The sequence below is a fragment of the Gouania willdenowi genome, chromosome 15, assembly GCF_900634775.1.
Source record: "Gouania willdenowi chromosome 15, fGouWil2.1, whole genome shotgun sequence".
NCBI lineage: Eukaryota > Metazoa > Chordata > Actinopteri > Blenniiformes > Gobiesocidae > Gouania > Gouania willdenowi.
In genome coordinates, this window is record NC_041058.1 from 6,677,083 (window position 1) to 6,704,877 (window position 27,795).

Sequence of the window (27,795 nt, forward strand, 5' to 3'; positions counted from 1 at the left end):
ATCTGCATATAATCCCCACAGGCAGCTCTCAGTATCTAATAATTATGACTTAGTATCTTATATTTTTGATTTAAGATTTTTTCATTAATAATATTTTACTTTTCCTTGTTTTTTTGTTCTTGTATCTTTAAATTAAATTGGGCTTTAAGCCTTTATTCGTCATGTATATGTTGTTACACATATATTGAAATTTGTCCTCTGCAATTGAACCCATCCCTTTACTGGTGGGACTGGGCTTCCATGGATATGCTTCTCTTTTAATTGGTAAAAAAATAATCAAACTGGCTTTATTAGAGGCACACAGGAGGATCTCTGCTTGTGTTTCACCACTGCTGCACTTGTTTGTCAGAGACAAACTTTCCGTGCGGCTCGGTGGCGTCTGCGGGCAGCAGGGCCAGGTACACCGGCGTCTCCATGCCCTCCTCGGGGGACTTGGGGGCTTCAGGGCCGGTCATGTCAGTGCGCACCCACCCTGGACAGCAGGCGTTCAGCAGGATCTGGAGAATACGTGCACGGCCACGGCTTTAGTGACAACCTGAACCCTGAGATTAGTGTCATAAATATGATGCGTTAGTGATGCTTTGGTTACCTTGTCATTGGGACGCTCTTTGGACAGACGGCGAGCCAGAATCATGGACAGAGTCTGTGGACACACACTTAACATCTTTAATACATACTGTAAATATGGTGTCAATCACATTTTTGTGTATATATATATATATCAATTACACTTATTTTATATCCATGTGGATTGTAGGAGATAAACTTTCTCAGTAGATTGAAGAGTGATTTATTGTTTTCCATTTTTGGTCCTGGAGAGCTCTTGTCCTGCTTGTTTTAAATGTTGCTTGGCTAAATTACCCTTTTTTTATTTTATTTTTTATTTATGAAGATATGGAGTATTTCCCTGATGACTAAACCTGTGATTACTTCAATTTAATACTATGAATTTTGTATTTTTTTGTTGTCTTATTTTTTGGTTTTCTAACTGGTTTTTGTTTCAGTGTTAAAGAGGGTATCATGTTTTTTTCAGGCACATAGTCCCATTCTATAGCATACTATATAATATAAAACTATGCTACCCAAAATTGTTTGGGAAATGCAGCAAATATCAAATTAACTTAAAATAAGTTTCCCTCTGTAGCAACACTGTTCATGACGCTTCGATTTCACCTGTATCTTTAAGAAAGAAAGTCCTTGCCAATCTGACACGCCCATGAACACTCCCCCTTCAGTATGTCCTTCCAACATTCTTGGATGCTGTTTACTTCTGTTTTTCTGTGTGCTGTATTTGGCTACTTTCTCTTATTTTGAACAATGGCAATGTAGGATATTGTGCAAGCATACGGCCAAGATCCTATTTCTGAACCAGAGAGTGACTTATGGGAACCTGCAGGCTTTATTAGAAGACTTTCCAATTTAATTTTTTTTTTTAAAGTTTAAATAAAGTTAAGCTGAAATAAAAAGAGGAAGGAATCTCTTTTATAGAACGGGGTACCGTCAGTCCAGTTTTGGACACTCCATAGGCCTCCTCGGGCCATCCAGCCTCCTTGTGCTCGTTCTTCTGGGCTTTATCCACAAACTGCTGCATGAGTCCCACCAACTCGTCCTCCGTGATGTCCTCGCTGCGAAATCGCTGCTGCAGTGCTGGGCTGCAATTATTCAACGAGAAGACGCTGTTCAAGCTGGAGACGTTCACCACACGTCCTGCAAGCGGCAAGAAGACGACACTCAGTCACACAGTCTCTACAGGTGAATGGTAAAACATATCCTGCTTTGATTTCCTACCTCCAGCTCGGACGATCGGCAGGAAGTGAGTCAACATGTCTCTGGTGGCAAAGAAGTTGGTCTTGAGGGTCACATCTGCTTGCACGCTAAACGGTGTCGTGTCTGCCTCTAAAAACACAACATGGGGTTTCAAGCCTTTATATCAGTACAAAGTTCAGACCTCCTAACTGTAGTTAGACCAGTTAAGAAACAAAAGTGGCAAAAAAAAAATGTAAAGTGACTAAAATGGGCCAATAGCTGTCAAGAGTGGCCAAGAATTGAGCAAATAAAGAGGAACCAGATGGTATGTAATGGCAAAGAGTAACTTAAATGAGCAAAATGTGGCAAGTAATAGTGAAAAGGGGCAAATTGTGGTAAACAGTAGTGAGAAAAGGTGAAAATGAACAAAAATAGGCAAAATGTAGGGTAAAAAGGAAACAAGTGAAATTTATTGGGCAAAAGTTAGCTTAATTGGATGAAAAAGTGGACAAAAAACATTAAAGCAAGGACAAAAATTGGATGTGTCAAAAGGAACTTGCAAAAGAAAGGGATATTTACTGACAAAAGGAGCTAAAATCTGAAGGAAAAAAGTGTCAGAACTTTTTTAAAAGGGACAAAAATGGGCCAAAGAAAATAGGTAAAAATGGTTCAAAATGTTTCCCCTTTTAAGGTTTTCTGGGGGAATAATTTAAATTAAAACAGAAAAAGGCACATGTTAAGCATTACGGATTTAATTACAGCTTCTACGTGGCAGAATTTTCGTCCCAGTCCACCCCTGGTAGAACATACAGTAAATAGTAACTATGCTTACAATGCCCCCTAGTGGCCTTCTTTTGTTAGACAGTTGTTTTTAAAAAGCCAATCATCCCTTTGTGTGATCCTGTTTGTAATTGGGTTTAAAAGACTTAATTTGCAACCTTTGAAGAGGATGCCAGCGTTATTGATGAGGACATCCACGCCGCCGTAAGTGTCCTTAAAGAAGGCAGCAGCTGCAGTAATACTGCTCAGGTCGTTGATGTCCAGCTGGTAGAACTTGGGCTTCAGGCCCTCCGAACTCAGAGTCGCCACCGCCTCCTGACCACGCCCCCTGGACAAGGAAGAAAGAGGGCAAAATTCTTGATTAAAAGCATTAGTCACTATATAACAAAAACAAACGCACCTTCATCAGTGACCATATTTAATATGGGTGTAAGGATACACTCCAACTACAATTCGATTTGAATTCCAATTTAAAAAAAAAAAATTAATAAATTTGATGAATTGAAAGTCAGATATTTTACGATAAGTGAGAGTAAGAGGAGGTTAATATGTCAGGCTGTGACTCTGGCACAGCAGAGCCGGGGTTTAAATCTCATTCCTCTATTAGAAACAGCATGTGTGTACACTTTGGATCAATAACATTTTTCAACACAAAAACCATAAAAGCAGAAGTAAAATGTGCCACAAGAAGTGTTAAGAGTATAAGGACCTTTAGTGTAGTGTGACAAGCTGTGACTCTGGCACAGCAGAGCAGGAGCTCAGAGAAGGAACAGAAAATGTTACAAAAATAAGAGACTCACACCCAAATTCAGAGGTAAAGCATAAAAATGTTGACATTTGTTTCTGAGATAATGAGATAAAGCGATCACAAGACCCTAAAAACAAATGCAAATATGATGTGCATACTTAAACTGGGATGAAAATTAAGTAAAGCATGGAAAATGAGAAAAAAGTGACAAACACCCACAATCAAAAGTAAGGCTATAGTAAGGCATCAAATCAAAAAAAGTGAAGTAAAAACTGCTGCAAATATAATGCACATACTTAAACAGGGCTAAGAAAGCAGTAAGGCACAAAAAATGACAAAAAACTAAAATCACCCAAAATCAAAAGGAAGGCTATAACAAGGCATTTTTTTTCAAAAATTTTGAAAAAAAAAAATTGAGTTAGGACCATCATTAGACCCTAAAAACTACTGCAAATATATTGCACATACTTAAACAGGGCTAAGAAAGCAGTAAGGCACAAAAAATGACAAAAAACTAAAATCACCCAAAATCAAAAGTAAGGCTTTTTTTTTTTTTCAAAAATTTTGAAAAAAAAAAAATTGAGTTAGGACCATTATTAGACCCTAAAAACTACTGCAAATATAATGCACATACTTAAACAGGGCTAAGAAAACAGCAAGGCACAAGAAATGACAAAAAACTAAAATCACCCAAAATCAAAAGGAAGGCTATAACAAGGCATTTTTTTTCAAAAATTTTGAAAAAAAAAAAATTGAGTTAGGACCATCATTAGACCCTAAAAACTACTGCAAATATAATGCACATACTTAAACAGGGCTAAGAAAGCAGTAAGGCACAAAAAATGACAAAAAACTAAAATCTCCAAATATCAAAAGGAAGGCTATAACAAGGCATTTTTTTTTCAAAAATTTCAAAAAAAAAAAAAATGAGTTAGGACCATCATTAGACCCTAAAAACTACTGCAAATATAATGCACATACTTAAACAGGGCTAAGAAAGCAGTAAGGCACAAGAAATGACAAAAAACTAAAATCACCCAAAATCAAAAGTAAGGCTATAACAAGGCATTTTTTTTTCAAAAATTTCGAAAAAAAAAAAATTGAGTTAGGACCATCATTAGACCCTAAAAACTACTGCAAATATAATGCACATACTTAAACAGGGCTAAGAAAACAGTAAGGCACAAAGAATGACAAAAAACTAAAATCACCCAAAATCAAAAGTAAGGCTATAACAAGGCATTTTTTTTCAAAAATTTTGAAAAAAAAAAAATTGAGTTAGGACCATCATTAGACCCTAAAAACTACTGCAAATATAATGCACATACTTAAACAGGGCTAAGAAAGCAGTAAGGCACAAGAAATGACAAAAAACTAAAATCACCCAAAATCAAAAGTAAGGCTATAACAAGGCATTTTTTTCAAAAATTTTGAAAAAAAAAAAAATTGAGTTAGGACCATCATTAGACCCTAAAATCTACTGCAAATATAATGCACATACTTAAACAGGGCTAAGAAAGCAGTAAGGCACAAAAAATGACAAAAAACTAAAATCACCCAAAATCAAAAGTAAGGCTTTTTTTTTTTTTTTCAAAAATTTTGAAAAAAAAAAAATTGAGTTAGGACCATTATTAGACCCTAAAAACTACTGCAAATATAATGCACATACTTAAACAGGGCTAAGAAAACAGCAAGGCACAAGAAATGACAAAAAACTAAAAACACCAAGGCATTTTTTTTCAAAAATTTTGAAAAAAAAAAAAATTGAGTTAGGACCATCATTAGACCCTAAAAACTACTGCAAATATAATGCACATACTTAAACAGGGCTAAGAAAAAAGTAAGGCACAAAAAATGACAAAAAACTAAAATCACCCAAAATCAAAAGTAAGGCTATAACAAAGCATTTTTTTTTCAAAAATTTTGAAAAAAAAAAATTGAGTTAGGACCATCATTAGACCCTAAAAACTACTGCAAATATAATGCACATACTTAAACAGGGCTAAGAAAGCAGTAAGGCACAAAAAATGACAAAAAACTAAAATCTCCAAATATCAAAAGGAAGGCTATAACAAGGCATTTTTTTTCAAAAATTTCGAAAAAAAAAAAATTGAGTTAGGACCATCATTAGACCCTAAAAACTACTGCAAATATAATGCACATACTTAAACAGGGCTAAGAAAGCAGTAAGGCACAAGAAATGACAAAAAACTAAAATCACCCAAAATCAAAAGTAAGGCTATAACAAGGCATTTTTTTTCAAAAATTTTGAAAAAAAAAAAAATTGAGTTAGGACCATCATTAGACCCTAAAATCTACTGCAAATATATTGCACATACTTAAACAGGGCTAAGAAAGCAGTAAGGCACAAAAAATGACAAAAAACTAAAATCACCCAAAATCAAAAGTAAGGCTATAACAAGGCATTTTTTTTCAAAAATTTTGAAAAAAAAAAAATTGAGTTAGGACCATCATTAGACCCTAAAAACTACTGCAAATATAATGCACATACTTAAACAGGGCTAAGAAAGCAGTAAGGCACAAAAAATGACAAAAAACTAAAATCTCCAAATATCAAAAGGAAGGCTATAACAAGGCATTTTTTTTTCAAAAATTTCGAAAAAAAAAAAATTGAGTTAGGACCATCATTAGACCCTAAAAACTACTGCAAATATAATGCACATACTTAAACAGGGCTAAGAAAGCAGTAAGGCACAAGAAATGACAAAAAACTAAAATCACCCAAAATCAAAAGTAAGGCTATAACAAGGCATTTTTTTTCAAAAATTTTGAAAAAAAAAAAATTGAGTTAGGACCATCATTAGACCCTAAAATCTACTGCAAATATATTGCACATACTTAAACAGGGCTAAGAAAGCAGTAAGGCACAAAAAATGACAAAAAACTAAAATCACCCAAAATCAAAAGTAAGGCTTTTTTTTTTTTTTCAAAAATTTTGAAAAAAAAAAAATTGAGTTAGGACCATTATTAGACCCTAAAAACTACTGCAAATATAATGCACATACTTAAACAGGGCTAAGAAAACAGCAAGGCACAAGAAATGACAAAAAACTAAAATCACCCAAAATCAAAAGTAAGGTTATAACAAGGCATTTTTTTTCAAAAATTTTGAAAAAAAAAAAATTGAGTTAGGACCATCATTAGACCCTAAAAACTACTGCAAATATAATGCACATACCTAAACAGGGCTAAGAAAGCAGTAAGGCACAAAAAATGACAAAAAACTAAAATCACCCAAAATCAAAAGTAAGGCTATAACAAGGCATTTTTTTTCAAAAATTTTGGAAAAAAAAAAAATTGAGTTAGGAACATCATTAGACCCTAAAAACTACTGCAAATATAATGCACATACTTAAACAGGGCTAAGAAAGCAGTAAGGCACAAAAAACGACAAAAAACTAAAATCACCCAAAATCAAAAGTAAGGCTATAACAAGGCATTTTTTTTCAAAAATTTTGAAAAAAAAAAATTGAGTTAGGACCATCATTAGACCCTAAAAACTACTGCAAATATAATGCACATACTTAAACAGGGCTAAGAAAGCAGTAAGGCACAAAAAATGACAAAAAACTAAAATCTCCAAAAATCAAAAGTAAGGCTATAACAAGGCATTTTTTTTCAAAAATTTCGAAAAAAAAAAATTGAGTTAGGACCATCATTAGACCCTAAAATCTACTGCAAATATAATGCACATACTTAAACAGGGCTAAGAAAAAAGTAAGGCACAAAGAATGACAAAAAACTAAAATCACCCAAAATCAAAAGTAAGGCTATAACAAGGCATTTTTTTTCAAAAATTTTGAAAAAAAAAAATTGAGTTAGGACCATCATTAGACCCTAAAAACGACTGCAAATATAATGCACATACTTAAACAGGGCTAAGAAAACAGTAAGGCACAAAGAATGACAAAAAACTAAAATCACCCAAAATCAAAAGTAAGGCTATAACAAGGCATTTTTTTTCAAAAATTTTGAAAAAAAAAAAATTGAGTTAGGACCATCATTAGACCCTATAAACGACTGCAAATATAATGCACATACTTAAACAGGGCTAAGAAAGCAGTAAGGCACAAAAAATGACAAAAAACTAAAATCACCCAAAATCAAAAGTAAGGCTATAACAAGGCATTTTTTTTCAAAAATTTTGAAAAAAAAAAAATTGAGTTAGGACCATATTTAGACCCTAAAAACTACTGCAAATATAATGCACATACTTAAACAGGGCTAAGAAAGCAGTAAGGCACAAAAAATGACAAAAAACTAAAATCACCCAAAATCAAAAGTAAGGCTTTTTTTTTTTTTCAAAAATTTTGAAAAAAAAAAAATTGAGTTAGGACCATCATTAGACCCTAAAAACTACTGCAAATATAATGCACATACTTAAACAGGGCTAAGAAAGCAGTAAGGCACAAAAAATGACAAAAAACTAAAATCACCCAAAATCAAAAGTAAGGCTATAACAAGGCATTTTTTTTCAAAAATTTTCGAAAAAAAAAATTAAGTTAGGACCATCATTAGACCCTAAAAACTACTGCAAATATAATGCACATACTTAAACAGGGCTAAGAAAGCAGTAAGGCACAAAAATGACAAAAAACTAAAATCACCCAAAATCAAAGTAAGGCTATAACAAGGCATTTTTTTTTCAAAAATTTTGAAAAAAAAAAAATTGAGTTAGGACCATCATTAGACCCTAAAATCTACTGCAAATATAATGCACATACTTAAACAGGGCTAAGAAAGCAGTAAGGCACAAAAAATGACAAAAAACTAAAATCACCCAAAATCAAAAGTAAGGCTATAACAAGGCATTTTTTTTTCAAAAATTTTGAAAAAAAAAAAATTGAGTTAGGACCATCATTAGACCCTAAAAACTACTGCAAATATAATGCACATACTTAAACAGGGCTAAGAAAGCAGTAAGGCACAAGAAATGACAAAAAACTAAAATCACCCAAAATCAAAAGTAAGGCTATAACAAGGCATTTTTTTTCAAAAATTTTGAAAAAAAAAAAATTGAGTTAGGACCATCATTAGACCCTAAAAACTACTGCAAATATAATGCACATACTTAAACAGGGCTAAGAAAAAAGTAAGGCACAAGAAATGACAAAAAACTAAAATCACCCAAAATCAAAACAAGGCATTTTTTTTCAAAAATTTTGAAAAAAAAAAAATTGAGTTAGGACCATCATTAGACCCTAAAAACTACTGCAAATATAATGCACATACTTAAACAGGGCTAAGAAAGCAGTAAGGCACAAAAAATGACAAAAAACTAAAATCTCCAAATATCAAAAGGAAGGCTATAACAAGGCATTTTTTTTTCAAAAATTTCAAAAAAAAAAAAAATTGAGTTAGGACCGTCATTAGACCCTAAAAACTACTGCAAATATAATGCACATACTTAAACAGGGCTAAGAAAGCAGTAAGGCACAAGAAATGACAAAAAACTAAAATCACCCAAAATCAAAAGTAAGGCTATAACAAGGCATTTTTTTTCAAAAAATTTTGAAAAAAAAAAAATTGAGTTAGGACCATCATTAGACCCTAAAAACTACTGCAAATATAATGCACATACTTAAACAGGGCTAAGAAAGCAGTAAGGCACAAAAAATGACAAAAAACTAAAATCTCCAAATATCAAAAGGCAGGCTATAACAAGGCATTTTTTTTTCAAAAATTTCGAAAAAAAAAAAAATTGAGTTAGGACCATCATTACACCCTAAAAACTACTGCAAATATAATGCACATACTTAAACAGGGCTAAGAAAGCAGTAAGGCACAAAAAATGACAAAAAAATAAAATCTCCAAATATCAAAAGGAAGGCTATAACAAGGCATTTTTTTTCAAAAATTTTGAAAAAAAAAAAATTGAGTTAGGACCATCATTAGACCCTAAAAACTACTGCAAATATAATGCACATACTTAAACAGGGCTAAGAAAAAAGTAAGGCACAAAAAATGACAAAAAACTAAAATCACCCAAAATCAAAAGTAAGGCTATAACAAGGCATTTTTTTTTCAAAAATTTTGAAAAAAAAAAAATTGAGTTAGGACCATTATTAGACCCTAAAAACTACTGCAAATATAATGCACATACTTAAACAGGGCTAAGAAAGCAGTAAGGCACAAGAAATGACAAAAAACTAAAATCACCCAAAATCAAAAGTAAGGCTATAGCAAGGCATTTTTTTTCAAAAATTAAAAAAAAAAAAAAATTGAGTTAGGACCATCATTAGACCCTAAAAACTACTGCAAATATAATGCACATACTTAAACAGGGCTAAGAAAGCAGTAAGGCACAAAAAATGACAAAAAACTAAAATCACCCAAAATCAAAAGTAAGGCTATAACAAGGCATTTTTTTTTCAAAAATTTTGAAAAAAAAAAAATTGAGTTAGGACCATCATTAGACCCTAAAAACTACTGCAAATATAATGCACATACTTAAACAGGGCTAAGAAAGCAGTAAGGCACAAAAAATGACAAAAAACTAAAATCACCCAAAATCAAAAGTAAGGCTATAACAAGGCATTTTTTTTCAAAAATTTTGAAAAAAAAAAAATTGAGTTAGGACCATCATTAGACCCTAAAAACTACTGCAAATATAATGCACATACTTAAACAGGGCTAAGAAAGCAGTAAGGCACAAAAATGACAAAAAACTAAAATCACCCAAAATCAAAAGTAAGGCTATAACAAGGCATTTTTTTTCAAAAATTTTGAAAAAAAAAAAATTGAGTTAGGACCATCATTAGACCCTAAAAACTACTGCAAATATAATGCACATACTTAAACAGGGCTAAGAAAAAAGTAAGGCACAAAAAACTAAAATCACCCAAAATCAAAAGTAAGGCTATAACAAGGCATTTTTTTTCAAAAATTTTGAAAAAAAAAAAATTGAGTTAGGACCATCATTAGACCCTAAAAACTACTGCAAATATAATGCACATACTTAAACAGGGCTAAGAAAAAAGTAAGGCACAAAAAATGACAAAAAACTAAAATCACCCAAAATCAAAAGTAAGGCTATAACAAGGCATTTTTTTTCAAAAATTTTGAAAAAAAAAAAATTGAGTTAGGACCATCATTAGACCCTAAAAACTACTGCAAATATAATGCACATACTTAAACAGGGCTAAGAAAGCAGTAAGGCACAAAAAATGACAAAAAACTAAAATCTCCAAATATCAAAAGTAAGGCTATAACAAGGCATTTTTTTTCAAAAATTTAAAAAAAAAAAAAATTGAGTTAGGACCATCATTAGACCCTAAAAACTACTGCAAATATAATGCACATACTTAAACAGGGCTAAGAAAGCAGTAAGGCACAAAAATGACAAAAAACTAAAATCACCCAAATCAAAAGTAAGGCTATAACAAGGCATTTTTTTTCAAAAATTTTGAAAAAAAAAAAATTGAGTTAGGACCATCATTAGACCCTAAAAACTACTGCAAATATAATGCACATACTTAAACAGGGCTAAGAAAGCAGTAAGGCACAAAAAATGACAAAAAACTAAAATCACCCAAAATCAAAAGTAAGGCTATAACAAGGCATTTTTTTTCAAAAATTTTGAAAAAAAAAAAATTGAGTTAGGACCATCATTAGACCCTAAAAACTACTGCAAATATAATGCACATACTTAAACAGGGCTAAGAAAGCAGTAAGGCACAAAAATGACAAAAAACTAAAATCACCCAAAATCAAAAGTAAGGCTATAACAAGGCATTTTTTTTCAAAAATTTTGAAAAAAAAAAAAATTGAGTTAGGACCATTATTAGACCCTAAAAACTACTGCAAATATAATGCACATACTTAAACAGGGCTAAGAAAAAAGTAAGGCACAAAAAACTAAAATCACCCAAAATCAAAAGGAAGGCTATAACAAGGCATTTTTTTTTCAAAAATTTTGAAAAAAAAAAAATTGAGTTAGGACCATCATTAGACCCTAAAAACTACTGCAAATATAATGCACATACTTAAACAGGGCTAAGAAAGCAGTAAGGCACAAAAAATGACAAAAAACTAAAATAATCCAAATATCAAAAGGAAGGCTATAACAAGGCATTTTTTTTCAAAAATTTTGAAAAAAAAAAAATTGAGTTAGGACCATCATTAGACCCTAAAAACGACTGCAAATATAATGCACATACTTAAACAGGGCTAAGAAAGCAGTAAGGCACAAAGAATGACAAAAAACTAAAATCACCCAAAATCAAAAGTAAGGCTATAACAAGGCATTTTTTTTCAAAAATTTTGAAAAAAAAAAAATTGAGTTAGGACCATCATTAGACCCTAAAAACGACTGCAAATATAATGCACATACCTTAAACAGGCTAAGAAAGCAGTAAGGCACAAAAAATGACAAAAAACTAAAACCCACCCGAAATCAAAAGTAAGGCTATAACAAGGCATTTTTTTTCAAAAATTTTGAAAAAAAAAAATTGAGTTAGGACCATCATTAGACCCTAAAAACTACTGCAAATATAATGCACATACTTAAACAGGGCTAAGAAAAAAGTAAGGCACAAAAATGACAAAAACTAAAATCACCCAAAATCAAAAGTAAGGCTATAACAAGGCATTTTTTTTTCAAAAATTTTGAAAAAAAAAAAATTGAGTTAGGACCATCATTAGACCATAAAAACTACTGCAAATATAATGCACATACTTAAACAGGGCTAAGAAAGCAGTAAGGCACAAAAAATGACAAAAAACTAAAATCTCCAAAAATCAAAAGTAAGGCTATAACAAGGCATTTTTTTTTCAAAAATTTTGAAAAAAAAAATTGAGTTAGGACCATCATTAGACCCTAAAATCTACTGCAAATATAATGCACATACTTAAACAGGGCTAAGAAAGAAGTAAGGCACAAAAAATGACAAAAAACTAAAATCACCCAAAATCAAAAGTAAGGCTATAACAAGGCATTTTTTTTCAAAAATTTTGAAAAAAAAAAATTGAGTTAGGACCATCATTAGACCCTAAAAACTACTGCAAATATAATGCACATACTTAAACAGGGCTAAGAAAAAAGTAAGGCACAAAAAATGACAAAAACTAAAATCACCCAAAATCAAAAGTAAGGCTATAACAAGGCATTTTTTTTCAAAAATTTTGAAAAAAAAAAAATTGAGTTAGGACCATCATTAGACCCTAAAAACTACTGCAAATATAATGCACATACTTAAACAGGGCTAAGAAAGCAGTAAGGCACAAAAAATGACAAAAAACTAAAATCACCCAAAATCAAAAGTAAGGCTATAACAAGGCATTTTTTTTCAAAAATTTTGAAAAAAAAAAAATTGAGTTAGGACCATTATTAGACCCTAAAAACTACTGCAAATATAATGCACATACTTAAACAGGGCTAAGAAAAAAGTAAGGCACAAAGAATGACAAAAAACTAAAATCACCCAAAATCAAAAGTAAGGCTATAACAAGGCATTTTTTTTCAAAAATTTTGAAAAAAAAAAAATTGAGTTAGGACCATCATTAGACCCTAAAAACTACTGCAAATATAATGCACATACTTAAACAGGGCTAAGAAAGCAGTAAGGCACAAAAAATGACAAAAAACTAAAATCATCCAAAATCAAAAGTAAGGCTATAACAAGGCATTTTTTTTCAAAAATTTTGAAAAAAAAAAAATTGAGTTAGGACCATCATTAGACCCTAAAAACTACTGCAAATATAATGCACATACTTAAACAGGGCTAAGAAAGCAGTAAGGCACAAAGAATGACAAAAAACTAAAATCACCCAAAATCAAAAGTAAGGCTAGAACATGGCATTTTTTTTCAAAAATTTTGAAAAAAAAAAAATTGAGTTAGGACCATCATTAGACCCTAAAATCTACTGCAAATATAATGCACATACTTAAACAGGGCTAAGAAAGCAGTAAGGCACAAAAAACGACAAAAAACTAAAATCACCCAAAATCAAAAGTAAGGCTATAACAAGGCATTTTTTTTCAAAAATTTTGAAAAAAAAAAAATTGAGTTAGGACCATCATTAGACCCTAAAAACTACTGCAAATATAATGCACATACTTAAACAGGGCTAAGAAAAAAGTAAGGCACAAAAAATGACAAAAAACTAAAATCACCCAAAATCAAAAGTAAGGCTATAACAAGGCATTTTTTTTCAAAAATTTTGAAAAAAAAAAAAATTGAGTTAGGACCATCATTAGACCCTAAAAACTACTGCAAATATAATGCACATACTTAAACAGGGCTAAGAAAGCAGTAAGGCACAAAAAATGACAAAAAACTAAAATCTCCAAAAATCAAAAGTAAGGCTATAACAAGGCATTTTTTTTCAAAAATTTTGGAAAAAAAAAAATTGAATTAGGACCATCATTAGACCCTAAAATCTACTGCAAATATAATGCACATACTTAAACAGGGCTAAGAAAGCAGTAAGGCACAAAAAACGACAAAAAACTAAAATCACCCAAAATCAAAAGTAAGGCTATAACAAACCATTTTTTTTCAAAAATTTAAAAAAAAAAAATTGAGTTAGGACCATCATTAGACCCTAAAAACTACTGCAAATATAATGAACATACTTAAACAGGGCTAAGAAAAAAGTAAGGCACAAAAAATGACAAAAAACTAAAATCACCCAAAATCAAAAGGAAGGCTATAACAAGGCATTTTTTTTCAAAAATTTTGAAAAAAAAAAAATTGAGTAAGGACCATCATTAGACCCTAAAAACGACTGCAAATATAATGCACATACTTAAACAGGGCTAAGAAAGCAGTAAGGCACAAAGAATGACAAAAAACTAAAATCACCCAAAATCAAAAGTAAGGCTATAACAAGGCATTTTTTTTCAAAGATTTTGAAAAAAAAAAATTGAGTTAGGACCATCATTAGACCCTAAAAACTACTGCAAATATAATGCACATACTTAAACAGGGCTAAGAAAGCAGTAAGGCACAAAAAATGACAAAAAACTAAAATCTCCAAATATCAAAGGAAGGCTATAACAAGGCTTTTTTTTTTCAAAAATTTTGAAAAAAAAAAAAATTGAGTTAGGACCATCATTAGACCCTAAAAACTACTGCAAATATAATGCACATACTTAAACAGGGCTAAGAAAGCAGTAAGGCACAAAAAATGACAAAAAACTAAAATCTCAAAATATCAAAAGGAAGGCTATAACAAGGCATTTTTTTTTCAAAAATTTCAAAAAAAAAAAAATTGAGTTAGGACCATCATTAGACCCTAAAACTACTGCAAATATAATGCACATACTTAAACAGGGCTAAAAAAAGCAGTAAGGCACAAAGAATGACAAAAAACTAAAATCACCCAAAATCAAAAGTAAGGCTATAACAAGGCATTTTTTTTCAAAAATTTTGAAAAAAAAAAAATTGAGTTAGGACCATCATTAGACCCTAAAAACTACTGCAAATATAATGCACATACTTAAACAGGGCTAAGAAAAAAGTAAGGCACAAAAAATGACAAAAAACTAAAATCACCCAAAATCAAAAAAAAGGCTTTTGAAAAAAAAAGGCTTTTTTTTTCAAAAATTTTGAAAAAAAAAAAATTGAGTTAGGACCATCATTAGACCCTAAAAACGACTGCAAATATAATGCACATACTTAAACAGGGCTAAGAAAGCAGTAAGGCACAAAAAATGACAAAAAACTAAAATCACCCAAAATCAAAAGTAAGGCTATAACAAGGCATTTTTTTTCAAAAATTTTGAAAAAAAAAAAATTGGGTTAGGACCATTATTAGACCCTAAAAACTACTGCAAATATAATGCACATACTTAAACAGGGCTAAGAAAAAAGTAAGGCACAAAAAATGACAAAAAACTAAAATCACCCAAAATCAAAAGTAAGGCTATAACAAGGCATTTTTTTTCAAAAATTTTGAAAAAAAAAAATTTGAGTTAGGACCATCATTAGACCCTAAAAACTACTGCAAATATAATGCACATACTTAAACAGGGCTAAGAAAAAAGTAAGGCACAAAAATGACAAAAAACTAAAATCACCCAAAATCAAAAGTAAGGCTATAACAAGGCATTTTTTTTCAAAAATTTTGAAAAAAAAAAAATTTGAGTTAGGACCATCATTAGACCCTAAAAACTACTGCAAATATAATGCACATACTTAAACAGGGCTAAGAAAGCAGTAAGGCACAAAAAATGACAAAAAACTAAAATCTCCAAATATCAAAAGGAAGGCTATAACAAGGCATTTTTTTTTCAAAAATTTTGAAAAAAAAAAAATTGAGTTAGGACCATCATTAGACCCTAAAAACTACTGCAAATATAATGCACATACTTAAACAGGGCTAAGAAAGCAGTAAGGCACAAAAAATGACAAAAAACTAAAATCACCCAAAATCAAAAGTAAGGCTATAACAAGGCATTTTTTTTCAAAAATTTTGAAAAAAAAAAAATTGAGTTAGGACCATCATTAGACCCTAAAAACGACTGCAAATATAATGCACATACTTAAACAGGGCTAAGAAAGCAGTAAGGCACAAAAAATGACAAAAAACTAAAATCACCCAAAATCAAAAGTAAGGCTATAACAAGGCATTTTTTTTCAAAAATTTTGAAAAAAAAAAAATTGAGTTAGGACCATCATTAGACCCTAAAAACGACTGCAAATATAATGCACATACTTAAACAGGGCTAAGAAAGCAGTAAGGCACAAAAAATGACAAAAAACTAAAATCACCCAAAATCAAAAGTAAGGCTTTTTTTTTTTCAAAAATTTCGAAAAAAAAAAAATTGAGTTAGGACCATTATTAGACCCTAAAAACTACTGCAAATATAATGCACATACTTAAACAGGGCTAAGAAAAAAGTAAGGCACAAAAAATGACAAAAAACTAAAATCACCCAAAATCAAAAGTAAGGCTATAACAAGGCATTTTTTTTCAAAAATTTTGAAAAAAAAAAAATTGAGTTAGGACCATCATTAGACCCTAAAAACGACTGCAAATATAATGCACATACTTAAACAGGGCTAAGAAAAAAGTAAGGCACAAAAAATGACAAAAAAACTAAAATCACCCAAAATCAAAAGTAAGGCTATAACAAGGCATTTTTTTTCAAAAATTTTGAAAAAAAAAAAAATTGAGTTAGGACCATCATTAGACCCTAAAAACTACTGCAAATATAATGCACATACTTAAACAAGGCTAAGAAAACAGGAAGGCACAAAAAATGACAAAAAACTAAAATCACCCAAAATCAAAAGTAAGGCTATAACAAGGCATTTTTTTTCAAAAATTTTGAAAAAAAAAAATTTGAGTTAGGACCATCATTAGACCCTAAAAACTACTGCAAATATAATGCACATACTTAAACAGGGCTAAGAAAAAAGTAAGGCACAAAAAATGACAAAAAACTAAAATCACCCAAAATCAAAAGTAAGGCTTTTTTTTTTTTCAAAAATTTTGGAAAAAAAAAAATTGAGTTAGGACCATCATTAGACCCTAAAAACGACTGCAAATATAATGCACATACTTAAACAGGGCTAAGAAAAAAGTAAGGCACAAAAAATGACAAAAAACTAAAATCACCCAAAATCAAAAGTAAGGCTATAACAAGGCATTTTTTTTCAAAAATTTTGAAAAAAAAAAATTGAGTTAGGACCATCATTAGACCCTAAAAACTACTGCAAATATAATGCTCATACTTAAACAGGGCTAAGAAAAAAGTAAGGCACAAAAAATGACAAAAAACTAAAATCACCCAAAATCAAAAGTAAGGCTATAACAAGGCATTTTTTTTCAAAAATTTCGAAAAAAAAAAAAATTTGAGTTAGGACCATCATTAGACCCTAAAAACTACTGCAAATATAATGCACATACTTAAACAGGGCTAAGAAAGCAGTAAGGCACAAAAAATGACAAAAAACTAAAATCTCCAAATATCAAAAGGAATGCTATAACAAGGCATTTTTTTTTCAAAAATTTTGAAAAAAAAAAAAATTGAGTTAGGACCATCATTAGACCCTAAAAACTACTGCAAATATAATGCACATACTTAAACAGGGCTAAGAAAGCAGTAAGGCACAAAAAATGACAAAAAACTAAAATCACCCAAAATCAAAAGTAAGGCTATAACAAGGCATTTTTTTTCAAAAATTTTGAAAAAAAAAAAATTGAGTTAGGACCATCATTAGACCCTAAAAACGACTGCAAATATAATGCACATACTTAAACAGGGCTAAGAAAGCAGTAAGGCACAAAAAATGACAAAAAACTAAAATCACCCAAAATCAAAAGTAAGGCTATAACAAGGCATTTTTTTTCAAAAATTTTGAAAAAAAAAAAATTGAGTTAGGACCATCATTAGACCCTAAAAACGACTGCAAATATAATGCACATACTTAAACAGGGCTAAGAAAGCAGTAAGGCACAAAAAATGACAAAAAACTAAAATCACCCAAAATCAAAAGTAAGGCTTTTTTTTTTTTCAAAAATTTTGAAAAAAAAAAAATTGAGTTAGGACCATTATTAGACCCTAAAAACTACTGCAAATATAATGCACATACTTAAACAGGGCTAAGAAAAAAGTAAGGCACAAAAATGACAAAAAACTAAAATCACCCAAAATCAAAAGTAAGGCTATAACAAGGCATTTTTTTTCAAAAATTTTGAAAAAAAAAAAATTGAGTTAGGACCATCATTAGACCCTAAAAACGACTGCAAATATAATGCACATACTTAAACAGGGCTAAGAAAAAAGTAAGGCACAAAAAATGACAAAAAACTAAAATCACCCAAAATCAAAAGTAAGGCTATAACAAGGCATTTTTTTTCAAAAATTTTGAAAAAAAAAAAATTGAGTTAGGACCATCATTAGACCCTAAAAACTACTGCAAATATAATGCACATACTTAAACAAGGCTAAGAAAAAAGGAAGGCACAAAAAATGACAAAAAACTAAAATCACCCAAAATCAAAAGTAAGGCTATAACAAGGCATTTTTTTTCAAAAATTTTGAAAAAAAAAAATTTGAGTTAGGACCATCATTAGACCCTAAAAACTACTGCAAATATAATGCTCATACTTAAACAGGGCTAAGAAAAAAGTAAGGCACAAAAAATGACAAAAAACTAAAATCACCCAAAATCAAAAGTAAGGCTTTTTTTTTTTTCAAAAATTTTGGAAAAAAAAAAATTGAGTTAGGACCATCATTAGACCCTAAAAACGACTGCAAATATAATGCACATACTTAAACAGGGCTAAGAAAACAGTAAGGCACAAGAAAAGACAAAAAACTAAAATCACCCAAAATCAAAAGTAAGGCTATAACAAGGCATTTTTTTTCAAAAATTTTGAAAAAAAAAAAATTGAGTTAGGACCATCATTAGACCCTAAAAACGACTGCAAATATAATGCTCATACTTAAACAGGGCTAAGAAAAAAGTAAGGCACAAAAAATGACAAAAAACTAAAATCACCCAAAATCAAAAGTAAGGCTTTTTTTTTTTTCAAAAATTTCGAAAAAAAAAAAAATTGAGTTAGGACCATTATTAGACCCTAAAAACTACTGCAAATATAATGCACATACTTAAACAGGGCTAAGAAAGCAGTAAGGCACAAAAAATGACAAAAAACTAAAATCACCAAGGCATTTTTTTTCAAAAATTTTGAAAAAAAAAAAATTGAGTTAGGACCATCATTAGACCCTAAAAACTACTGTAAATATAATGCACATACTTTAAACGGGCTAAAAATGCAGTATAGCACAAAACATGGCAAAAATTCAAAAAATAACCCAACTTCAGAGGTATGGCTAAAGTCCAGAAAACAAAAGAACATTTTTGAAAAAATTAGTTTTTTCAGGTAAGGCATAAAGGATTATCAGCTCCCCCAAAGAAAGGTGTAAAATGGGATTGAACACTCAACCTCTGGATCAGTAGAAAACCCCTCTACCACACGAGGCTATAGGCTCAGGTAGCTCAATTGCATCAAAACTGATTTAAGGCTATAGTAAGGCATCAAAAAACAAAAAAAAAAAAAATTCTGAAAAAAATTTAAACGCTTTGAATTGGAGGTAAGGCCTTGAAAAATAGAAAAAATGTTTTGAAAAAAGTGCATCAAAAAATGCAGTGAAGCACAAAAAATGACAAAGTCAAAAAATAACCCAACTTCAGAAGTAAGGCTATAGTAAGGCATCAAATGAAAAAAGAACTGAAGAAAAAAAAATTGAGTCAAGACCATCATTAGACCCTAAAAACTACGGCAAATATAATGCACATACTTAAACAGGGCTAAGAAAGCAGTAAGACACAAAAAATTACAAAAAACCAAAATCATCGAAGATCAAAAATAAGGCTATAGCATGGCATATTTTTCAAAAACTAAAAAAAAAAAAAAAAAATTGAGTTAGGATGAAAATGAAGTAAAACATGAAAAATGACATAAAAGTGAAATATGAGGAAAAAACGACAGACACCCACAATCAGAGGTAAGGCTATAGTAAAGCATAAAAATGAAAAAGAAAAGATGGAAATTTTTTTTTAGATAAGGCTATCACAAGACCCTAAAAACTAGTGCAATTATGATGTGCAAACTTAAACTGGGATGAAAATGAAGTAAAGCGTGAAAAATGAAGAAAAAAATGACAAACACCCACAATCAGAGGTAAGGCATTAAAATGAAAAAAAAAACAATGGAAATTTTTTTTTAGATAAGGCTATCACAAGACCCTAAAAACTAGTGCAATTATGATGTGCATACTTAAACTGGGATGAAAATGAAGTAAAGCATGAAAAATGATATAAAAGTGAAATATGAGGAAAAAATGACAAACAGGCACAATCTGAGGTAAGGCTATATAGTAAGGCATAAAAATGAAAAAACTTTCAATTTTTTTTTTGAGATAAGGCTATCACAAGACCCTAAAAACTAGTGCAAATATGATGTGCATACTTAAACATGGATGAAAATGAAGTAAAACATGAAAAATGACATAAAAGTGAAATATGAGGAAAAAAAATGACAAACACCCACAATCAGAGGTAAGGCATAAAAATGGAAAAAAAACGATGGAAATTTTTTTTGAGATAAGACTATCACAAGACCCTAAAAACTAGTGCAAATTTTTTTAAGGAAAAAATGACAAACACCCACAATCAGAGGTAAGGCTATAGTGAGGCATAAAAATTAAAAAAAAAAGATGTAAAAATTTTTTTGATGAGGCTATTACAAGACCCTAAAAACTAGTGCAAATATGATGTGCATACTTAAACTGGGATGAAAATGAAGTAAAGCATGAAAAATGAAGAAAAAATGACACCCACAATCATTGGTAAGGCATAAAAATGAAAAAAACATTGGAATTTTTTTTCTGAGATAAGACTATCACAAAACCCTAAAAACTAGTGCAAATATGATGTGCATACTTAAACTGGGATGAAAATGAAGTAAAGCATGAAAAACGACATAAAAGTGAAATATGAGGAAAAAATGACAAACACCCACAATCAGAGGTAAGGCTATAGAAAGGCATAAAAATAACAAAACCCTAAAAAACAACTCCAAAAATGATGTGCATACTTAAACTGGGATGAAAATGACGTAAAGCATGACAAATGAAGAAAAAATGACACCCACAATCAGAGGTAAGGCATAAAAATGAAAAAAAACATTGGAATTTTTTTTCTGAGATAAGACTATCACAAAACCCTAAAAACTAGTGCAAATATGATGTGCATACTTAAACTGGGATGAAAATGAAGTAAAGCATGAAAAATGAACACCCACAATAAGAGGTAAGGCTATAGTAAGGCATAAAAATGAAAAAACTTTCAATTTTTTTTTCTGAGCTAATGCTATCACATATCATGGGGTATTTGACTTTCTCTTTTATAGCTATTAGCTGTAACTTCAACTGTATACAGAGGGAGTACTGAACCCATGCTTTTAGTAGTTAGCGGAGCAGCTCACACAAGGGGAGCAAACCTCTACTGCACTCTCTGCAGACAATGATATGTGGCGTTTATGATTCAAAAACAGTTTTGGAAAATGAAAAAAGTGTCAAACACCCCAAATCAGATTTTAGGCATAAAATTGAAAAACTTTTGTATTTGAATTTTACAATATTTGAGTTGAAATACCAGTCAGCTTGACGCAAATACACTAAATCTCCTTTTATTGCAAGCACTTCAAGTGGCGTATTTTAGTTTTAGAGTATTTGAGTTAAAGAATGTTATTGCAGTTTTTAATGGAGGATTGAAATTTGAACCCAAACTCTGCTGTGCCAGAGTGACAGCTTGCCTCACTACACTAAAGATCCTCTGGCTTACTTTTCTTGTCTTTAAATTTAGAGCATGAAATTTGTGTCCAAAGGTTTGTTGCTGAGTGGAAACATTGGGGATTGAACTCTGATCTTTCTTGATAGCCAAACGAGCATTGTAGCAACTGCTTACCCACCACACTATGCATTTTCGCTATGTCAAAATGACTCACAGGGTATTTGACTTTTGCATTTGTGGATATTAGCTAAAATTTCAGCTGTTTAAACAGCAAGTAATGAACCCATGTTTTTAGTAGTTAGAGGAGCAGTGCGCACAGAGGGAGCTAAACTCTGCTGTATTCTCAGACATCAATGAATTGTAGTGTTTAGGATTCAAACAGTTTTCTGGAGTCTTGGGTGAGAGAAAAAAACACCAGACATGGCAAACTCACCTAATGTTCACACGTTTATTTAGAACAGGGGTGGCCAATCCTGGTCCTCAAGAGCCACTATCCAGCATGTTTTAGATGTTTCCCTCTTCCAACACACCTGATTGAAATGACCAGGATCGTTATCAGGCTTCTGCAGAGCTTGATGATGAGTTAATCATTTGAATCAGGTGTGTTGGAAGAGGGAAACATCTAAAACATGCTGGATAGTGGCTCTCCAGGACCAGGATTGGCCACACCTGATTTAGAATACAAGAATTTTCACATTTCTGTCTCAAAGCCATTTAATTGTGTTCTTTATATCTGAACTGGGTTTTTGGGTTCATTCAATATCCAAGAGCTGTGGTGGCCTATTGGTTAAGAAAGAGGGCTTGTAATCAGAGGGTTACCAGCTTGAATCTCACCTGTGGGATGTTGAACAAATCCCCCAACCACACTGTGGCTGCCCACCGCCACTCGAGAATGGGCTTAAATTGTATATGTAATGATTAAGTGTAAGTAATGAATTATAGCCTCAACTAAGAAATGTTACTTTTGATTTTCCACTTTTTTCTCATTTTTCATGCCTTACTGCATTTTCTTCCCAGTTTAACTGTGCTCATCATATTTGCACTTGTTTTTAGGGTCTTGTGATAGCATTATCTCAGAATTTTTTTTGGGATAGCCTTATGTCCGAAAAATAAGCCATAAAAATTCAAAAACATTAGAATTGTTTTTCTTCTTGAATTCATAAACCAAAATAAATTGCACATTTCTTCATTCATCACCAGGCAAAGTTCAAACAAAGATATATATATGAACAATATATGATATACAATCAATATTCCTAAGATGAAAAACTCATTCTTATGAGCTATAAAGTCAGATTTACAAGATAAAAATTCTTAATTTTGAGATTAAAATGCCATATTAAGGTGGTAAATTCATAATAAGACATCCACATCAGTTTTATTGCAAAAAGTCATTGTCTCATAATCACAACTTTTCATCTCTATTTATTATTATAATTTCAAATGAGCAATACATGAAAGGTAAACATTCTTCCGTTATGGTTCAGTGATTGGTGTACTGGGTAAACTGGCGCCCATTTTACCTAGTGACCTTCACATGCATAGATTGTAAAAATCGGTCAAAGATAAAAAACCTGGAAGATAATATTCAGAATATAAAACATTTTATATAATATAATAAATAATAACATTCATTTTAAACACTTTAAGTGATTAAAACAAATTCAAGCGTTGCCTTTAACACTTGAGCAAGTCACCAGTTATGCATGACGGTGCACAAAAAAGGAAAAACACTAAAATAGTGCAACTGTAACTTCTCCATATATTAAACCAGACGTTGCTTTACCACTGTATGGGTGTGTTGCTATGATACGATAAGTTTTGATGTTGTTACTAGGTTCAAACACCTACACGTCTCTAGCTGTGAGGTAAACATCTCCTTTGTACTGCTTGCAGAGTGCTCGGACGATGGCCAGGCCGATGCCCTTATTCCCGCCGGTTACCACGGCAACTTTAGTGGCCATGTCTGTTGAAACAAGGATAAGAGGACAATAGGTAAAAGAGTCTAAGGAATTACTGCACAGTGCACACACCCCTCAAGAGCTCTCAAGATGACAGGCAAGGTCTGCTGAGTCATGCTTACAAAAGCAATGAGAAATGTAGTTGAACATGTAGCTGTGAATAAGATTTCACTATTCCAGTCTACACCAGTGGCAATTATGTTAATTAAAATGTTATTAAGTTATTAATGATCCCCCAAAAAAACACATGTAATGAAAAACTATATCCAAATATATTGATATTTTTGTCAACTAATGAAAACTAAACTATAATGTTCACGTTGGGACAAAATCCAATCAGAACTCAGTTTATTTTTTGGATGCTATCCAATCAAAACTGCATTTGTTGTGTGGAAGGCGGGGCAAACAGGTAAGTGATCCAATTGGAAGTAAGATGATTGTGTTTGCATGTGGTCTTATGTATTGATCACATCAGAGCCACAGATATCTGTAATAAAGCCTTTATTACAGATATCTATTATCAGATCTGTCTGTTTTTATTTACAAACATTAATGCCATCCCATATCAGGTTGATCAATTGTAATCAATTAATGTTTTTTTTTTTTCCCTAAATTTAACTTAAGACTGAATTACAACAGAAATAGTCCTGATGATTTTGACTTATATATATATATATATATATATATATCTTTGTTTTTTTAAAGCATTTTAGTCAAAAGACAATGATTAAATCTAAATCAAAACACTGGTCTACAACATGTGGTTTAATATTAAACATATATACTAACCATTGCTATACACTTAATTTGGTGCACCAACTCACCTGCTGTCAGGGTTCTCACCAGCGCTGTTGTGCGTAGGGGCCCCGACGTTGTAATTTTTGCTCCCCTACGGAGCAATGGCGGCTCCTACGTTCAGTTTTCAGCAACATGGGGGGATTTTCTGTTGTTTTTTTCCTTTTTTTAAGCGGTACCTACGTAATAATTGTTGCACACTTGGACCCAAAAGGGACTCAGGTGTGCATGTGTTGTCTTTTTAAACTGCATAACCAAGAAACACATACAGTACATGAGCCGCACCATGCCGCATTATTTTAGTACCCCATTCATTCATTCAAGAAATTGAACAAATTTATTTGAACAAATTTGTCAAGGTTTGATCATTTTGCATTGTCTGTTAAATGTTTTTAAAAGAACTTGAACTGTTCAACACTGTCATGGTTTTTTAAAAATAGATTTTTATATTCTTGGTCTCCGGTTGTCTCGGTCTTGGTCTTGACCCTTTAAAAGTCTTGGTCTCAGATCATTCTGGTCTCGGGCCAGTCTTGGTCATGTGATATTGTGGTCCTGAGTACAACACTGACCACAGTTACATGATGTTTCTTTAATTCAGAATTAGTTATTCCGAATTAAATCATTCGGAATTAAAGTGTTCTGCTTCATTTTAACATGGAAAACCGGTTTTTTCAACTTTAGCTAATTCCACTTTAAGTCTGGGGGTTGGGAAGGCTCTGATTGGACAGGAGGCGAACATGACGGATCGCGTCAATCACGTCTATCGGGAGAAACACACAACAAACCTTTTATTGTCGGCTGTAACACAGAAGACCACACATGAGAACTGTTTTCACCTTTATTTTGATTATAGTTTTGAAGCAACAGCTCAACAATAACACACTTTGGTCCACAGAGCAGAAGAGAGATAGGAATTAATAACCGGTAAATAAAGCTCAGTAAAACTCCAGGAATAAATATTTGTTTCCTGGTAAAGATAGTAGCTCTAACAACCATTACAATAATAAACTTGGTGATATTACAGCCTGTGCAGCAGTATGGGGACGCATTTACTCCGTCTCCGGGTCTTTGTATCACCCGTCCGATGAAGTCTGTTCCGTTTGCTGATTTCCATGTGTGTGATAAGTCCATGTGTTTGTGTTAATGTCCGCTTGTTTATGCCTCCGTCCATCCCCTTTTTTCATTATATGTCTTTTAAGGCTCTTATTAAATAGTGTCGGCTCTATTCTGGGCCGTCATGTTGGATTATGTTGTCACCCAGCACGTTATCGTCGCAAGCTGCACATGCACAGAGCAACTGGAATTAACTTAAAGCGGAATTAAGTGTTATTAACTGTTTACAAGAAAAACAAATTATTTAATTCGGAATTAAAAACGGAATAAACTAGCCACCTAATTCGGAATTAAGTTTAATTCGGAATTAAATTAGCATTAAGAATTAAGTGTTTACTCAGCCATAGATTTTTTGCCTCTCGTGTGGGAGACCAAAGTTCAAATTCCAGCTAGAACTTTACTTTTTTTTTTTTTTTTTTGCTCCCCCATCTGGGAGATCAATAAAGGTCTATTTTATTCAATGATAAACTTATAAACATATAAATTTAATAATCAGTGATTTACTTAATTCTTAATGTAAGTATAACGGTTCACTTTATTAATTCTACATGTTTGGGCTACTTATACCGAGGCCATGTTACATATACGTGTAGATAAGATTCAAGAAAGGATTTGTCATCTTTAATTAAAAATAATAATAATAATAATAACTCCAATAATTTATCATATATAAATCCTCTGACAAGCAGGATTTATTAGTAATACAAATAAAATGAATAGAGTTTTTGTAAAGTTAAAAAGTGAAGTCAGAATAATGTGAATCCCTTCAGATCCAACAGTACAGTATTCATTTTGTCATTTTTTAGGACACACTTGAAAAAAAAAAAATTCTATTAGTTACATTGCAGTCATAATGAGTAAAGTCAGATTATTCCATATATTTTCTAACTTTTCAGTTTTGGTGTATTATTAATAAGGAAAATATTCCTGATAAACATTGCTCAAATCTTATCTTTTTCTTATGTTTTTTTCATCTTCATATTTAAACTATGATAATAAAAAATATTAAAACCAAAAGTCAACGAACAATTTGGTGAGAACGCTGGCTGTAAAACAAAACATAACCCACATTTACTGTACATACATTTATAAATTGGTTGAATAATTGTCCATAAATATTAAATATTGGTCAGCAACTATTATCTAAACGTGTACATTGGATGTTTATTGCTACATTAATAAGGAAGTAACTTAGAAAAGTCATGTTTTTCCCTTTTCTTTCCATTAATACGTTTGCACAGGTCAGGAAGCGCCAGGTGCTCATTAGAACGTAATGTACACTCATGTCATGCAAAGAGGAAAAAATAAGCAGCACATTGTACAGGAAGTTCCAGGGAAAGTTACATAACACAGACACAGAAACAGCAGCAGGTTTCCGGGGGGAGCTCCAAACTGACAGGGTGAAAAGTTAAATATAAAAAAAGGTAAAAATTCCTACCTAAAACAGTGCTGCGCGGATGAACTGCTTGGAAATGCTGGAATGTTTGAAAAGAAGGAGGAGGTGACGAAAAGTATGGACAAATAGAGCTAAGTATTGCGCGCAGCCGCAGATCACATTCCAGAAAAAATATACACAACACGCGCACGCTCCCTGTCAACGTTATTTATCAGATTTGACATGTAAAAAAAGAAGAAAAAACTACTCTAAACAACTGTGTCTCTGATTGAAATGCAAGACCATTTATTTTATAGGTATTGTTTGTTCATATATTTTTGGACATATTTCAAACTCAATATTTGGGTGCTGTGTTGTATTTTCTGTTGTCTTATAATGTATATTGGCATGATTTTGCTTTAATATAAAATAAAACAATGACCCTTATAAAGATGGCTATAATAATAATTTAAAATATATATATATTATTTTGTTAGCAATCAAAATATTTAAAATACAACAGTAATGCCCAACTCTTCTCAGTTTGGGTATGGGGAAAAATAATATCAACTGCTTCATTAAAAAAAAGAAAAGAAAAACAACATATTTTGCCATTTTCTAACTTTCTCTAACAGAATGATTGTTTTTTTCTTTCCTTTTTTGTATTATCATTTCAATATTAAATCAGTGAAACAAATAATCACACCATTTATTTAATGATTCATTTGATTTGGTTTTGAAACGAAATAACAAAAAAACAAACCATACACGGCTTTTCAGGTAACACAGATCTACACACTAATCTGTAAATTATAGAAAGTAAAAGCATTATTTTAAATAATTATTTGCCTGAATGCCAGAAAAATTAAAACATGTTTCTTTTGCTTTTACTTAATTTGGGCCACTTTAGAGAGCGACCTGATGGGATTACACACGCTACACGTGTGTTGGTCGACCTCCATGGGGTGAACCGGTGACCTTTGAAGGGTGTACCATGTTATT

The 27,795-nt window shown here is 31.6% G+C and overlaps 1 protein-coding gene across 1 annotated transcript; it reads right to left on the reverse strand.

Moving 5' to 3' along the window:
* Positions 1 to 265: 265 nt before the first annotated feature.
* LOC114476572 (carbonyl reductase [NADPH] 1-like) lies at positions 266 to 27,330 on the reverse strand. The gene is made up of 7 exons (XM_028468188.1): positions 26,857 to 27,330; positions 23,401 to 23,515; positions 2,685 to 2,854; positions 1,789 to 1,896; positions 1,499 to 1,707; positions 590 to 643; positions 266 to 497 (listed from the first exon to the last, which is right to left on the reverse strand). The coding sequence occupies exons 2-7, from the start codon at positions 23,511 to 23,513 to the stop codon at positions 324 to 326; spliced, it is 828 nt and encodes a 275-aa protein (XP_028323989.1). The 5' UTR covers positions 23,514 to 23,515; positions 26,857 to 27,330; the 3' UTR covers positions 266 to 323.
* Between the last annotated feature and the right edge of the window lie 465 nt (positions 27,331 to 27,795).

Excerpts from the sequence above, each read along its gene's own strand:
- LOC114476572 (XM_028468188.1), bottom strand. The coding sequence starts at position 23,513 with ATGGCCACTAAAGTTGCCGTGGTAACCGGCGGGAATAAGGGCATCGGC. Across the intron at positions 1,708-1,788 it reads GCCGATCGTCCGAGCTGGAG|GACGTGTGGTGAACGTCTCC; the intron begins GTAGGAAATCAA and ends TGCCGCTTGCAG. Across the intron at positions 644-1,498 it reads TGTCCAAAACTGGACTGACG|ACTCTGTCCATGATTCTGGC; the intron begins GTACCCCGTTCT and ends GTGTGTCCACAG.